This window comes from Xiphophorus hellerii, chromosome 9 (assembly GCF_003331165.1).
Source record: "Xiphophorus hellerii strain 12219 chromosome 9, Xiphophorus_hellerii-4.1, whole genome shotgun sequence".
In the NCBI taxonomy this organism is placed as follows: Eukaryota; Metazoa; Chordata; class Actinopteri; order Cyprinodontiformes; family Poeciliidae; genus Xiphophorus; species Xiphophorus hellerii.
In genome coordinates this window covers 27802375-27816007 of record NC_045680.1, presented here as the reverse complement: position 1 = coordinate 27816007, position 13633 = coordinate 27802375, and the positions used below count along the sequence as shown (strand labels likewise).

Below are 13633 nucleotides of genomic sequence, written 5' to 3'. Positions count from 1 at the left end.
TGAGTTATTTAGCCTGTCGTAGGAGAAAATAAATTGAAGTTGAGTTTACAAAATCACCTTTTTTCTGTTATTCATTCCTTTATAAATATCACATATGGATGTATGTATGGATGGATGGATGGATGGATGGATGGATGGATGGATTGGATGGATGGATGGATTTCACACCATTTGGAAAGTCTAAGCTTTTGTGAGCTTCTAGTAAGTTGATGTTTCAGTGACATGGTTAGACATCTCTAAATGCATATTGAGGCAACACCCGAAGCATACTGATTCCTTGAATGCCTTCATTGGAAAAATCATAAGAAATGGCAAAGACATGAAGAAAAGAATGGTGGACTCCCAGAGGCTGTTTTCTCATTGGGTAATCCAGATGCCTGAAGGCATCACTGTCATCTGTTCAAACTATATGCAAATAGAAACAGAATTGACATCTACAGCCAGCATGGAAACGAGCATGTTCTGAGAAATTTTGTGCATCAGCCACAGAACCAAAGTAAAACGCCAAGGGAAGATATTGTCAGAAAATTGGTAAGATAGCATAATTATCCACAGTGTAATGAGTACCAACATGGGCTGAAAGACCACTAAGCGGAGAAGAAGCCATTATTCCAAAAGCAACATAAAAGCCCAGATTACAGTTTGCAAATGCACTCAGAGGTAAATGGCTTAATTTACCTCTGAGATGTCCTGCAGACTGATCAAACTAAAATTGAAGTCTTTGGCTATAATTACAATCATTACATGTGCAGTTCAAATGTGGAATCTTCCAAACCTGAGCTCTTCTCCACAGCATGAAGCACATGGGTGGCTTGAGGACACCAACAAAAGTAGTACTTTGGATACCCTAAATGTTTCATCAGCTCATTCAGCTTAAAAATTACAATTCTACCAAATACAAATGAAATATAATGTATGGACATTTATAAATTTATAGAATAAAATATCCAAATATTTTTTCTCTAATTATTGACATTTAGCAATAAGGAAGAATATTGGTGATCACAGCTGAGCGTGGAAGGTTTAGTGGGGTTCCAGTGAAAAAAGGCCCTGCCTTATGGATTAGTTTTTATTTATTTTTATTTTTTACAGTATATGTATTTAAGTTTTGCCTCTTAACTGTATTATATTTGTATGTTATTGGTCAAAAATTAATTTATTTAAAAATGTTAACATATTTGTTGTATGGACACAATAGGGAATGGTAGAGTGTGGGAGCCACAGAAAACATCAGCATACATTTTAATCAAAGAGAGTCAAAGTTGATTACTTGCAGAAGGAGCCAGTCTGACGGACACAAACACACTGGTGCACATGCAGAGTCCTTTGAGACTTGAAGTGTCAGCAGTGTTGGGCATGTGTCCCAAAACACAGGGAGTCCTTCCAACCACTTGGCTTACGGTTGAAGGTCTCACATACGTCTTGGGAAACACTGTTGCACACATGAATGGAAACATTTGCACACGGCCCGGCTCACCGTGACTGCTGGACAGCTTTGAGTTGCAGCCTTCTAACAACACAATGCCCAGCGGTGCGTTTGGGCCGTCTGCTCCTGAGTCTGATAGAGATATCGTACACGTTTCTCTCTTACCCACACATTAAACTCACAATCCCTGTTTAAACTGATCATCCACATCATTTAAACATCTGCTTTGCAGATTGAAAAGCGCTCCTCACCTGTTCATACACACCTAGGGTGAGTCATTTTTACTAGAAGGAGGGATAATGGCCTCTCATAGAGGCTTGTGGGGAACATAACATCTTGTAGTTTGTCTCTGAATAGATGTCAAGTGTTGGAAAGCTCCAATTTCCCATCCAAGTACACTCAGTGACAATAACAGTTAGGCACCCTAAAGGAAGGTTTGTTTAGATGCACTTTTATTTCAACAGCAATTGGTGTTAAAAAGGAAGTGGAATAAGTGGAGGTATCAGAAGTTGGTACATAGATTCACTGAAGTGTTTAGAAGTCATTTTAAATGTTGTTCAGGTGCTTTGACAACATTACCAGCACTTGATGGTGTTTGATGTAGGTTTTCTAATGAATGTATTCGACAAGGATAGTGCAGATGTAGTTCGCTGTAATAAGTATTTTATGGAAAACAAACACCTCATCTGTTTGTTGGTCGCCATAGCTGTGTGCTACTGAGTAGCGTCCAGCTTTCCCCTGGGTCTGGTGCCTGTAGCAAACACGACTACAATGTCTGTAGGTGATGTATTGAACAAAGAGTTTATACTTTAGATAAAGTTTATTCTCACAGCACACTGTTGAGTTTTGATTTTGCATTTCAATGATGAATAAAGATACCCTGCCTTAAGCTTCAGTTGCCCAGTTAAATTTCACATTCGTGACCAAATACCATTACTTTAGTTTATTTAACACTATGCAAATGTTCTGTCTGCGCTGAGGAAGAATCACTCACTTTGGTCATGCTGAGTACTTGCAGTGGTTTCAGCTAACTGCTTAATCTTAAGATTTAATAAACTACTGCAGGAACTCATGAACTGTCTAAAGTTCCTTCAAACTTTTCTTTCCTGGCGGTCAGTCAGTAGTGAATAAAGCATTTTCTTACTGAAACATGTTTCCTTCCGTAATTACAATAATTGCCGATCATACAAAATTTACAAAGTATCTTTAAAAAATCAATAATAGATAATAAAATAATATTGAAGTGATAGAATGGGTGAATTTATATTCAAAATAAAGATTGCTACTATTTCTTATGAATTTATGTTTGAAATTCTTGATGTTTTGTCTTTTGATCTTTGTTTTTGTGTTTTAGGGTATTTCTTAATGTCCTTGTAATGTTTGTAAAATGTTGATATTGTTGAGGTGGTTGATTTGAATTTTTGTGTTGTAATTTTGTTCATAAGGTATTTTATAATGTCTTATTGTAATGTTTGTGATGTGGACCGTAGGAAGAATAGTTTCTACTATAGTAGAGACTAATGGGGATCCTTAAATAAACAAATATAAATATAGCAGTAGATTTCAACTCTTCTGAGTTCTGAAGTTGTAATTTCCATGCTATTGCTGTTTAGACAGTAGGATAGAGTCTGACAGCAGTTAAAACTCACACTAGATATAATTGACATTTCCAAAAATGCTAATACTAATAGAATAGGATAAACAGATTAAAACATAGAAGAAGAAAACTGTCATATATAACACCTGAGATTGTCATCGCAAGATTTTCTAGTATGGTGCAGCCGTAACCCATATCAGACTGCCTTCCATCAGAAAATGTTGGAACCTACCCAAAACAATGTGATTAGCTGGGAATCAGATTGGTTAGTTTTAATTTTCCGTTTGCAAAGAAGTAGTGTGGAGGGTCAATTCAACTCTAAGCATAACTGATATTGAAATTGATATTCTTTCAGTAAGGCAAAATAAGCAATTTCCTGAAAAATAAGGTTGTACTTGTTCCTTTTGTTTTCATACTTATAGTTCTCTTGACTTGCAGTTTTCCTCAGATTTATTTTACTTCAAAAATCACCGCTGGTAGAGTGCTGGGTTTTTGTGGTTGAAGTGCCAGCCAGCCAAGTCTGTACACGTTTTTATTGGTGAACTTTTGAGTCCAGCTCTCTGCGAGTCAAAACAATAAGAAGGGTAAACATCAAGAACCAAACAAACCAGGAGAATCAAATAAGACTTGGATCAATCTTTATTGACATTTCTTTTGTGCAATTAGGAAAATGAGAATGATGGGGACTCCAGAATCCTGTGAGGATTTTCGGTGTGTTTGAGAAGCAAAGAAAGACGAGAAGTTAATTCAGTTTAGCCCCCTGGCAAAACAGACTGGGGATGAATAGAACCGTTATCTGCAATACTGAAGATCAATTAGTTTATGTTCTGCACTTATCAACACAGATTCTGAATTGGATTCTGCCCATCAGTCTTACAAGCAGGTTTTAATTTTTGTTCCTACTGTGACTAAGTAGCATAGTGAAAGGAAACATTTACAAGTAATGTTTTTGTGACAAAAAGATAAAATATATATATTTTTTGCTATTTTATTGTGAACTTTTTACAATTAGTAATGTACGAAAATATTGGTAAAACTGTGCCTAATACGTTCAGGTCTACGAAGCTCTCTGAGTGCTCATTGTCTTTATATTCTTCAGTTGATTTCTCCGTCAGAAAATGTTTTTCTGTCGCTGGTTGATGGTGAGACGTCGCTCTCTGATCGTGGCTCCATGCAGCTTACTGGATCAATCAGAAGTTCAGAAAGCAGCTTCAGTCGTCGCTTTTCACATTCTTTACAACAGCACAGCTTTACTGTAAAGATATTTTTTTACTTTAAAAATCACACCACTCTGCAGTTACTTTGGTTACAAAGAGAAAACATTTTCTAGTCATTCAGTTAATATTAAACCAACTGGTCATGATTTATGCATAACAGCAGCAGGAATCCTTTCTAAATATTGACAAATCTTAGCTTGTTCCCTTGGCTTTCAATCCGTTTTGAATATGATGTTATTCATGTTTGCCTTGTGTTATTTCCACTTCATAACACATAAGATAATTTGGAGATTACTTTACATTTTTTTGTGTGTGTGTTACTTGGACTCTGAATGATGGTGGGAACTTTATCTTAATAGGAACATTAGAAGTTTATGTGCTTGGTACTTATTTCACTTACTATATATGGTTAATGAGCAAAATACATTTTCCAATGCTATATAGTCATTTTAGGTCTAAAATGACTATATATTTATTTATTTAAAAATAAATAAATAAAAAGCAAAACAGACTTTATAATCCCAAACTCTTTAGCTTTCCTGATCTTTATATTGTGTTCCAGGTCTTTCTCCAGCCTGGCAGGTGACAGTGAGGAGTCCAGGGCCAGGTACCTGTACAGGCAGTGGGTCGGACTTGGCCTGACTGATGTCCAGCTGTACAATCACACGGTTCTGCTCAGCTTGCCTGGCTCCACTCCAAACACCATCACCGACAGATCCAGCCACCAGTGTTTTCTTCCCCATGGGGCCCCGTGTGACCAGCGGGGGCCCACTGACCTGCTGAAGCAGCAGTTCTCCTACGCAGCCTACTCTGCAGTAGGCAGCGTTCAGGTACCGGCTGTCTCTTTGGTTTTGACCTATTGCAGATGAGTGGGTTCTGTATGGTTGGATGGCCTCTTTAACCCTTTTGTTAAAGGGTTAAAGAGGCCTTTAACCCTCTTTGTAAAAACTTATGAGGCTTGTTTCTACTCTAACATATTTGGTCTGAAATAAATAAGCAAATGAATTGTGTTAATTGATTGTTGAAATAAGCAACAAGTAATTTAGTAATCGATTAATCGCTAACTGGAGTACACATACTCTAAAAATGGCCAATTCAGCCAAAACTACAAAAAAATGTACCTTTTGCATTCAACATAAAACCATTCTTTGTTTGTCTGTAAATATGTGAACCCAGAACTTTTCAAGTGTCAGTTTTAGAAAAAACCAGCAACCTCCTATTAAACACCTTTTCACTGTCCTCAATTCCCTTAATTCAAATAGGTTTGTAGATTTTTGCAGATACATCCTTTGCCAGAAATGAGCACTAGAGGAATGCTATTATTGCATTTTAAGCAATAAAATGTTTTTTTTGTTTGTTTGGGTTTTTTTGCTTATTTGCATCTTATTGTGTAAAAAGGCTTAAGTAGTTAAATTAATAATCTGCAAATATGCAAATATTTTATCTGATTAATTGTTAGAATAATTGATTACCAAATTAATAGTCAGTTTCAGCCCTATGAAATATGCTTTTTGTCCTGGAACTCTTTTTCCTTTTGGGCCGATGGTAGGAGTTTGTAGGTTGCTCTGCCTCTATAGTCATGTCCTTGAGCAACATATTTCACCTGCCTTGCCTGCTGGTGGCGCTGGTGCATGGCAGCCTCATCTCTGTCAGATTGTCCCAGTAGCTTGCCACCATCAGCGTGTGAATATCTGAATATTGAGTGAAGCTTTCTCTGGATTTGATGAAGCACTGTATAAGTACAGGTGATTTACCATTTTACAATTTGATTTACCCAGGCTTACTTCTGTCCAGTTCCAAATATCACTTAGTTCTCACTTAAAGCCACTGAGTCTGCTTGAAAGACACAAGCAGACACGATGATGTTGTTGTTCACACTCTGTAATCAATGTGATGTGGCTAATACACAGCTTTTTACCAATGGGTTTCGAGAGGCTGGACTGTTGCGTCATGAAGAGAATAGCACAAGCTAAAGAGTGAGACAAAAGTGGCATTGAGAGTGACAACGAAAGAGAAACTGACAAAATGTGTGCATGGTATTGTTGGAGGGAATGCACCAAAACCATAACCGCACCTAACCCACAGGAATACAAGCACGGTGCGCATGGTGCATAAAAACTGCACATCTAACCTAACTGTAACTGTGTTACAAGACCTGAAACACAGACACATTCGTATATGCTTACATAGTCTGATCATTAGAAAACAAAGCTGACCTGTTTGAAGTGAACTCTCCTCCTGCTGGTTCCCAGGCTCTGGTCCTGTGTCTGTGACATCCAGAGCAGAGGGAGGTGAAGTGACAATTCGCTTCATTTCTATTCTGTTTGGTAAACATTTTGACCAGGTTAAATAGTTTGAAAGTCAGTTCATTCATTTTTACTCAGCTTCACCTCTCATTCAGCTCATGGAAAAAACATCAGATGGGAAATAAACAAAAGTAAACTAACTAGATAAATTGCAGTTTAGGTGTAAACAGATGTACTTACAGGACATTTTCATACAAAAGAACATTTTTATTTATTTATGTTTTTCACAATTTGGTTAATAAAGGGAGAAACAAAGTCAAATTATACCAAAACCTCTTTATAAAAAAGTTTTCTAAAAGATGGTACGGATCATGTGGACACCTACAGCTGATACAAGAGTGAGCTATATTGTATGTGTTTATTTTGCTGTGCCTTTGTCTTTCCTTCCAACTATTTAGAATTTTCTTTCAGTTGATTTGTACAGCGCTGATATCTCATCGTATGTAGAAAATGTTTAAAAAATCTGAATTTTTACATCCAGGATAATGCAGCAAATTCCAAATTTAAGTACTCTTATGTATTAACTGGACTGAAATGAGCCATAAACTGCACTTACAGCAAACTGAAGCCCAATTAAAAAAAACAAACAAGTAGGTGCATCTGGTCTGAACCACTGAGCAGTTTACACATACTGTACTAACAAAGATAGGAACTGAGCTTACAAGTGCAGTGGCTCCAGATAACTCCAAAATATGGAAACCATTAAAAAAAATCTTTTAAAAGATGGCATTTGAGTCATAATAGATGCGTGGTTAATCTTTTCCACCATCCTTCCAAAGTGTGAAGGTTAATGGAAGTCATTATGCATGTAGTCTGCCTGCGTTGGGCGCCAGACACACACATACAAAGAAATGCCGTCACACTATTTTTAGAGGATTTTACTTCTCTGTATCTCGGGAACAGAGAAAGGGGTTGAAGGAGAAGCTTGTTATTCCCTTGAGCCCCCCCGCTCGGCCTGAGGGCAGATGAAAAGTTGGAGCCATTCTCTGAATACCAAGTTTTTCCTCTCACTCTTCACTCCCCCCGCTCTCCGTTCTCCTTTCTCTGCTTTGCTTGATCCATCCAGCTGTCCTCTTGTGGAAGTCGAAAAAAAAGGAGGGTCACAGTCATCCATCACCAGATTATTTCCTATCTTCATTCCATTCCTTTCCTTGCATAAAGTGGCAGTTTGCAGGGTCTATGTGTTGCTTTCACAATTAAATATGGCATAGGTGATTGATAGATTGGAGTCGTTGTGAAGAATACTGAAGTAATGATTCCTGATGTTGGCCATGTTTGGAGGGGTAGTCCTCTGGGGATGAGGCACATTTGCACATATGTATCTGTCCAAATTTGTAAAGTTTATTTATACCTTTGTTATAATTAAAGGAAGCACTGCAGCAGGTAGATTTTAACCAAGTTTAACAATATATATTCAGATGTAATATGCAAAGACTTTCTACAATCTATATTCTATAGTGCAGTTCTGAACAAATCCATGTGTATGCAAATAACAGAGTTGAGGATGAGGTAAAGACAACGGCTTCATTAAGTGCCTCAACATCACAGAGTCAGAAAGTTCAGGGATGCTTTTTAAATGCTCACTTTTAAGCCTTTCAAGGAAGGCAGTAGGGAAAAGCTTCTAACTAATTCAACACAGCTTAGAAAATTGCCTCCCTTGTCGTTTGTGTGTTTGCACTCTTCACCCCTTTTTCTTCTCTCCTTTCTCTGTGTTTTGGCAACATACTGTATGTCACAATCTACTGCATATGTAATGATTGTGACCATTTATTGGCCAGCCCGTTTATTGGTGCTCCCCAAATGGAATGGTTTAAATCAAAGCATATTTATCTGACTCTATGTCCCAGTCAAGGTTTTAACCTAACTTTGATTGAGAATCTGTGAAAGAATTTGAAAACTGACCTACTTTGCAAAGAATTGGTGAATCTTTCACTCTTGGTAGAAAGGGTTCTACAAAATAGTGACTCATCCTGCACTGAAAAATTTACAAAATCGTGTGTCCTTTTTTCTCCATATGCAATCTTTGAATGTGTTGTAAAACGCCCATATCTATGTATCTCCTGTAAAAAGGGTCATTATCAAAATTCTGTTTCGTCTAACATGTAGTTTTCATTTTCTCTCCAGACAGTTTAAATAACATCCATGTTACTGATGACATCTAATTGAATGAAACGGTTGTTTGTCCATGTTGGCCTGTGATGGACTGCTGGTTTGCTCCCTGCCTCTCGCTCCCTGGAGATTGACACCAGCCTCTCTTTATCCCTGCACTGATAGGTATCCATGAACAGTAAACGGATGAGACATCCAGTTGCTCGAAGGAGTTATTTTTTTTAAAATAGCATTATACTTAGAATTTATAATTACACTCCTATGTTGTTGTTTACAATCCTATAATGTTTTGTTTATAAAACATTACAGGATTACTTTGTAACAACAATCCAACCATCCATGTGTCCCCTTGTGTCATGGGTAAGACTGTGTAATTTGATCGATTCAACAATATTTATCGATATTTTTTTTTCTTCAGAAAGTATTGATTTTTCATCCGCGGGTATCGATGCGTTAAATCCTACTTTGAGTTTTATGTCAAATCTACATGAATTAAATGACAGCTATCACATGTGACATTTTTTTACCAAGTTGCACATGTACATTGAAAAATGACATGTAATCAAACAACCAGTTATAATTAATTAAATAATGAAATAGATAAATTACATTATCTAATACAGTATAAGTGAATAAGACAAAAAAGGTTCCTTTTCTGCATAACCAAATGCACAAAGCCACACAATTAACTTTTAAACAAAGCGACTGTATAACAAATGTATAACAAAGACATTTATTACACCCGTATTACAACATCAGTTCAATTAATTCAATCCAAGTCTATTGAACAGCCACAAAATGTCACTAAAATCTCTCTGTACCTCTAAAATCTTTCAAAAGATCTTAAAAATGTATTGAATCATATTGTGAGCAGTATATCAGGTATTGTTTTGTATCGGGAGATTAGTGTATTGCTACAGCCCTAGCCATGGGGACACATGTCTAAATGTTAGAAAGGAAAGGAAGCATGTCTGCATTTATTAATGTGTAAAAGTGTGTTGATAAACCATATCGTCAAGCATTTTAGAAAGAGAAGGTAGAAAACATATTTTACTGGCTAAAAGAATGCACAGATTGAGATGGTCCCACAATAACAGGCTTGGAAGGCAGAACGTGTCCAATCACAAAGACAGTAGCGCTGCCAGGTTAAGTGAGTCAGTTATACAGGTGAGGACAGGCAGACGTCAGACTGTTTTACTCCTCATTAACCTTAGCAGAGGTAAAAAACAGAACTGCACCCCAAACTCTGGGTGAGGTGCCCTGGGGCATTTGCTGACATCTTCAGTGGAACAGCCTGAAAATTAGGTGTATTTGGGAGTTTGAGAACTCTATTAACTGTCGAGATATAATGTATGAAGTGCTGCCCTTTACGAGAAGCTATACTTGGCCTCCTGCCGCCTGGATCAGAGGAAGAAAATGGGGTAGCCTTTTCAGCCACCACCCGATTCACTGTGTAGACAGAAAACCTGTTTTCTCTATATGATCCTTCTGATGCCGTTGGTGGTGTTGAAATATAGATCACTGCTAGACGTAGTTTGAAGATCTTCTTCTCCTCAACAATAACTAGTTTTTGTGGAGACAAGAGTTTAGTAACAGAAGACAAGTCTGGAGAGAAACATAAATGTCAACAGTGTTGCATTGGGACACAAGAGATCTGTTCCATCTCACCGTTTACTAATCACACCTACCGTCTGCGATGTCAGTATGTCTGTTAAAGGTTCACCTTCAAAAGGATGCTCATTCATATGTATGTCTCTTATTCTCACAATAAGAGACATGCAGCTGTTCCATGACACATTTATGTTACTTACTTCTGTCTTTTTCTTTAAATCAAATTTCTAGTGCTACATATTCTCCGAACTTTTCACCAATGGGCGTTTTTCTTTGCTTGAAATGGTAAATCAAGTTTGTAGAAAGAACTAAATCCAACTATGTTTTGAAAAGCTGGCAATAGCCTGTCTATGCAATTCCAAATGTTTTAGTTGATCAAATGACCTAACGATGCCTTACCTCCAGAGTCTGTTAGATAACATTTTTTACAGAACCAGTTGACATGATGCCGGCTCCACCCCCACTTCTGGAAGCAGTGCAAACCTCCACTAAACAAACAGTGTTATAATGAAACTCAATGTGGAAACTCAATGTGTTATCAAAGACATTTTGAAAGTTACTTGTATCTTGTCAGCCAACACTAAGGCAAAGACAACAGGGAAGAAAATTCTCCGAGTCGTCCATCAGCTCTGTAAGGTCATCACACCTAGAGGAAGAATGATGAGGGGCACAAAGTCTCGTTGGATATGAGAGAAAAATATCTTCAACACATTTTGCACTCACTTGGTCAGTAATGACTCAAATAATGTGAGCTTATAAAAAATTTGTCTTCAGGAAATTGCTTAGAAAAAAACAGCAGCATAAAAAGGTGCTTAAATGTTAATACAGCAGTTAGTACAGTCCATGTTTTCATGCTGCCTTAGAGCTACCTATTTAATTTACTCATAGAATCAAGCATAACTACCTTCACTTATTGATCTTTGATTTGACCTGCAGTCATACAGTGTCTATTATGACAAAAATGGGATGTTAGCAACCAGTCACCTTTATACAGACTAACATGTTGCCGTCAATCACATTTTGATTCAATTGGACATGAAGTCGGCTGCAGGCCTTAATTCTAGAAGCTTTGTCGATTGTTTCATCAAGAGTGTTTTAGATGATAGACTATGGTGGTGGGTGTTACCCTGTAATTGATGGGTTGCCAGTTTGAAATCTCATTTTGTATGTCTCAGTCATTGTATCTTTGGGCAATACACTCGACCAACCTTGCCTGCTGGTGGTGGTCAGAGGGCCCAACGATGGCCTGGCAGCCTCTCCTCTGTCAGACTGCCCTATGGCAGCGGTGGGTACTATCCAGTAGCTTGGTACCATCAGTGTGTGAATGGGTGTGTTGGTGGGTGAATTGAATGTGAAGTGCTTTGGGGTCCTCTAGATTTGATAAGGTGCTATTCAAGTACAGGTGAAGTACCATGGTGGAGGTTCAAGTTGGGTACCAAGATGTCGCATTTCAAAATCAGGTTTCCATGTTATTTTATTCATATCTGTTGGATAATATATGAGATGAAGGTCAAAAAGGTCAGTGAAGACACTTTTTGGTGTAGTTTCTCTACATCCAATGAAGTTTCCCCATAAGGGACAGTAAAGGTTATTTCTATCCTATTTTAAGTTGGGAAATATGGACAAGTTCACAAAACACATGACATTGTCACATCATCATCTCTGTGTTTATAATTTGTCAAAATATCTGACTTGTCTATATCCAAAAGAAACCAGTGCTTTGGCATGGCTGAAAAAAGGGAAAGAAATGAACTGATGCTTTACGTTAGGCTGGTCTATCTCACATAATTCAACTAAATACATTGATGTGAATTTCAATGTGAGTTGCAGTTTTTCTCTGTAATTTTTATTTTTTAAATTTTTTTATGCTTGAATGTGACCATGGCTTAGAAAGGAAGTAGTAATAAATTATGGGATGAGACCAGTTTAAATAATTGGGCACCATTCATCAACATATTCTTTTGTTTGCCCTCATTTCTAAATCTAGTGCGAAGGACACGCATAGTGGGAAAATGAAATATTTGTGTGTAATGATGCTAACTCCTTTAGCCAGAGCTGTCACCTTCGTCGTTAATTTAACTACCTTGCTAAGATGAAACAGAAGAATGCAAGCCGGGAATAAGGAGAGAGGGATCCAGTTCAAGCAGAACCATCTCAGTGAGCGGAGAGATTATTCAGTATTACATTTCACTGTGCCTTGTACTGTTTCCCAGCCTGCAAGTTAAATGGAAAGACTTTTATGATGCAAATGCAGGCAGCAGTGATAAATCTCTCCCGCTCTCTTCTCCTGAACTCCCCTGATTCAAAGCGATGTGCTCTCTCTCACTTTCTCTCTCTCTTCCTCGCTCCCTCTTTCTCTTTGACTCATTGGCAGTGTCCCTCTTTACCACTTGCACGCTTTCTTCTCGCTGCAGCGTTGTGTTACACTCGCCCCCAGGCCACATGAAAAATGAATCAGAGCCAGGTGATGCGGTGAGGGAGTGTTAAAGTGAGGGTGCGGCAAGTAGGAGAGGGATGAATGAGAGCGAGAGACCCCAAAAAGTAACACTTTGACTTTCCCCAACAACTTCTAGGTCACCGGGATGAGAAGGATGAAAACACTCAAAGATTCACACAAACAGATTCACTCATGGCAGCAAACAACACTGGCTTGCTTCCAACACCTTTTTGAATAAAGACTGGATGAATACAAATAAAATAATTTCTCTTGAAGCTTCAACAGATCTACAAACACCAAGCGGCCACTTTATTAGGCACACCTGTTTGATATGAGGAATAGCAAATCAGCCAATCATATGCCATGAGCCCAAGGTATTTAGGTGAGTTGTTGAAGTTCAGTTTAAACATCAAAAAGTGAGGAGATAGGGTGGAAGTACGTGACTTTGAACAGGTCATGGTGTTGGTCCAGTATAGGTCGGTCTGAGCCTTCCAAAACCCCTAATGGTGGTTATGCAAAAATGGAAGTTATGCTAGCAAGTTTAACAAAATTTTCATTGTGATGTTGGATGTTGTGTTTTAGCATTTTGTTGACTCTTGTGGCCATGCATCCCCATCAGGACCATAAAACTCATCAGTACATATAATGATTTGCAGCGCTGCACACAGACAGGCACATTAAGGCACTTCTATTTTTTTAATATTTTAAAAAATAGAAGAACCTCTTTATTACCAAATTATTGACTATTTTATTTGTATTTATATATTTATTTATTTTAATTCTTAGAATTTCATTCTTGTGGGCAGGTCTACCAACAAGAATGAAAGTCTTTTTCCTTTCTGAACACCTCCAAGACCTTGTTGTAAATTGCTAGTTAAAGAATAGTATGTTGTTATTTTGATGTGAACTATATTATGACATTTGATAGCA

The 13633-nt window shown here is 37.7% G+C and overlaps 1 protein-coding gene across 3 annotated transcripts in view; it reads left to right on the top strand.

The window, feature by feature from the left end:
* The window catches only part of naaladl2 (N-acetylated alpha-linked acidic dipeptidase like 2), a 421085-nt gene that overhangs the window by 211771 nt on the left and 195681 nt on the right, over positions 1-13633 (top strand). For all 3 annotated transcript variants that reach the window (XR_004340546.1, XM_032572669.1, XM_032572668.1), the window contains one exon: positions 4803-5070. Coding sequence is in view for 2 of the 3 variants with exons in the window: in XM_032572669.1 (XP_032428560.1) it covers positions 4803-5070 (268 nt within the window). In the remaining variant the exon portion in view is untranslated. The remainder of the gene's footprint in view (positions 1-4802; positions 5071-13633) is intronic.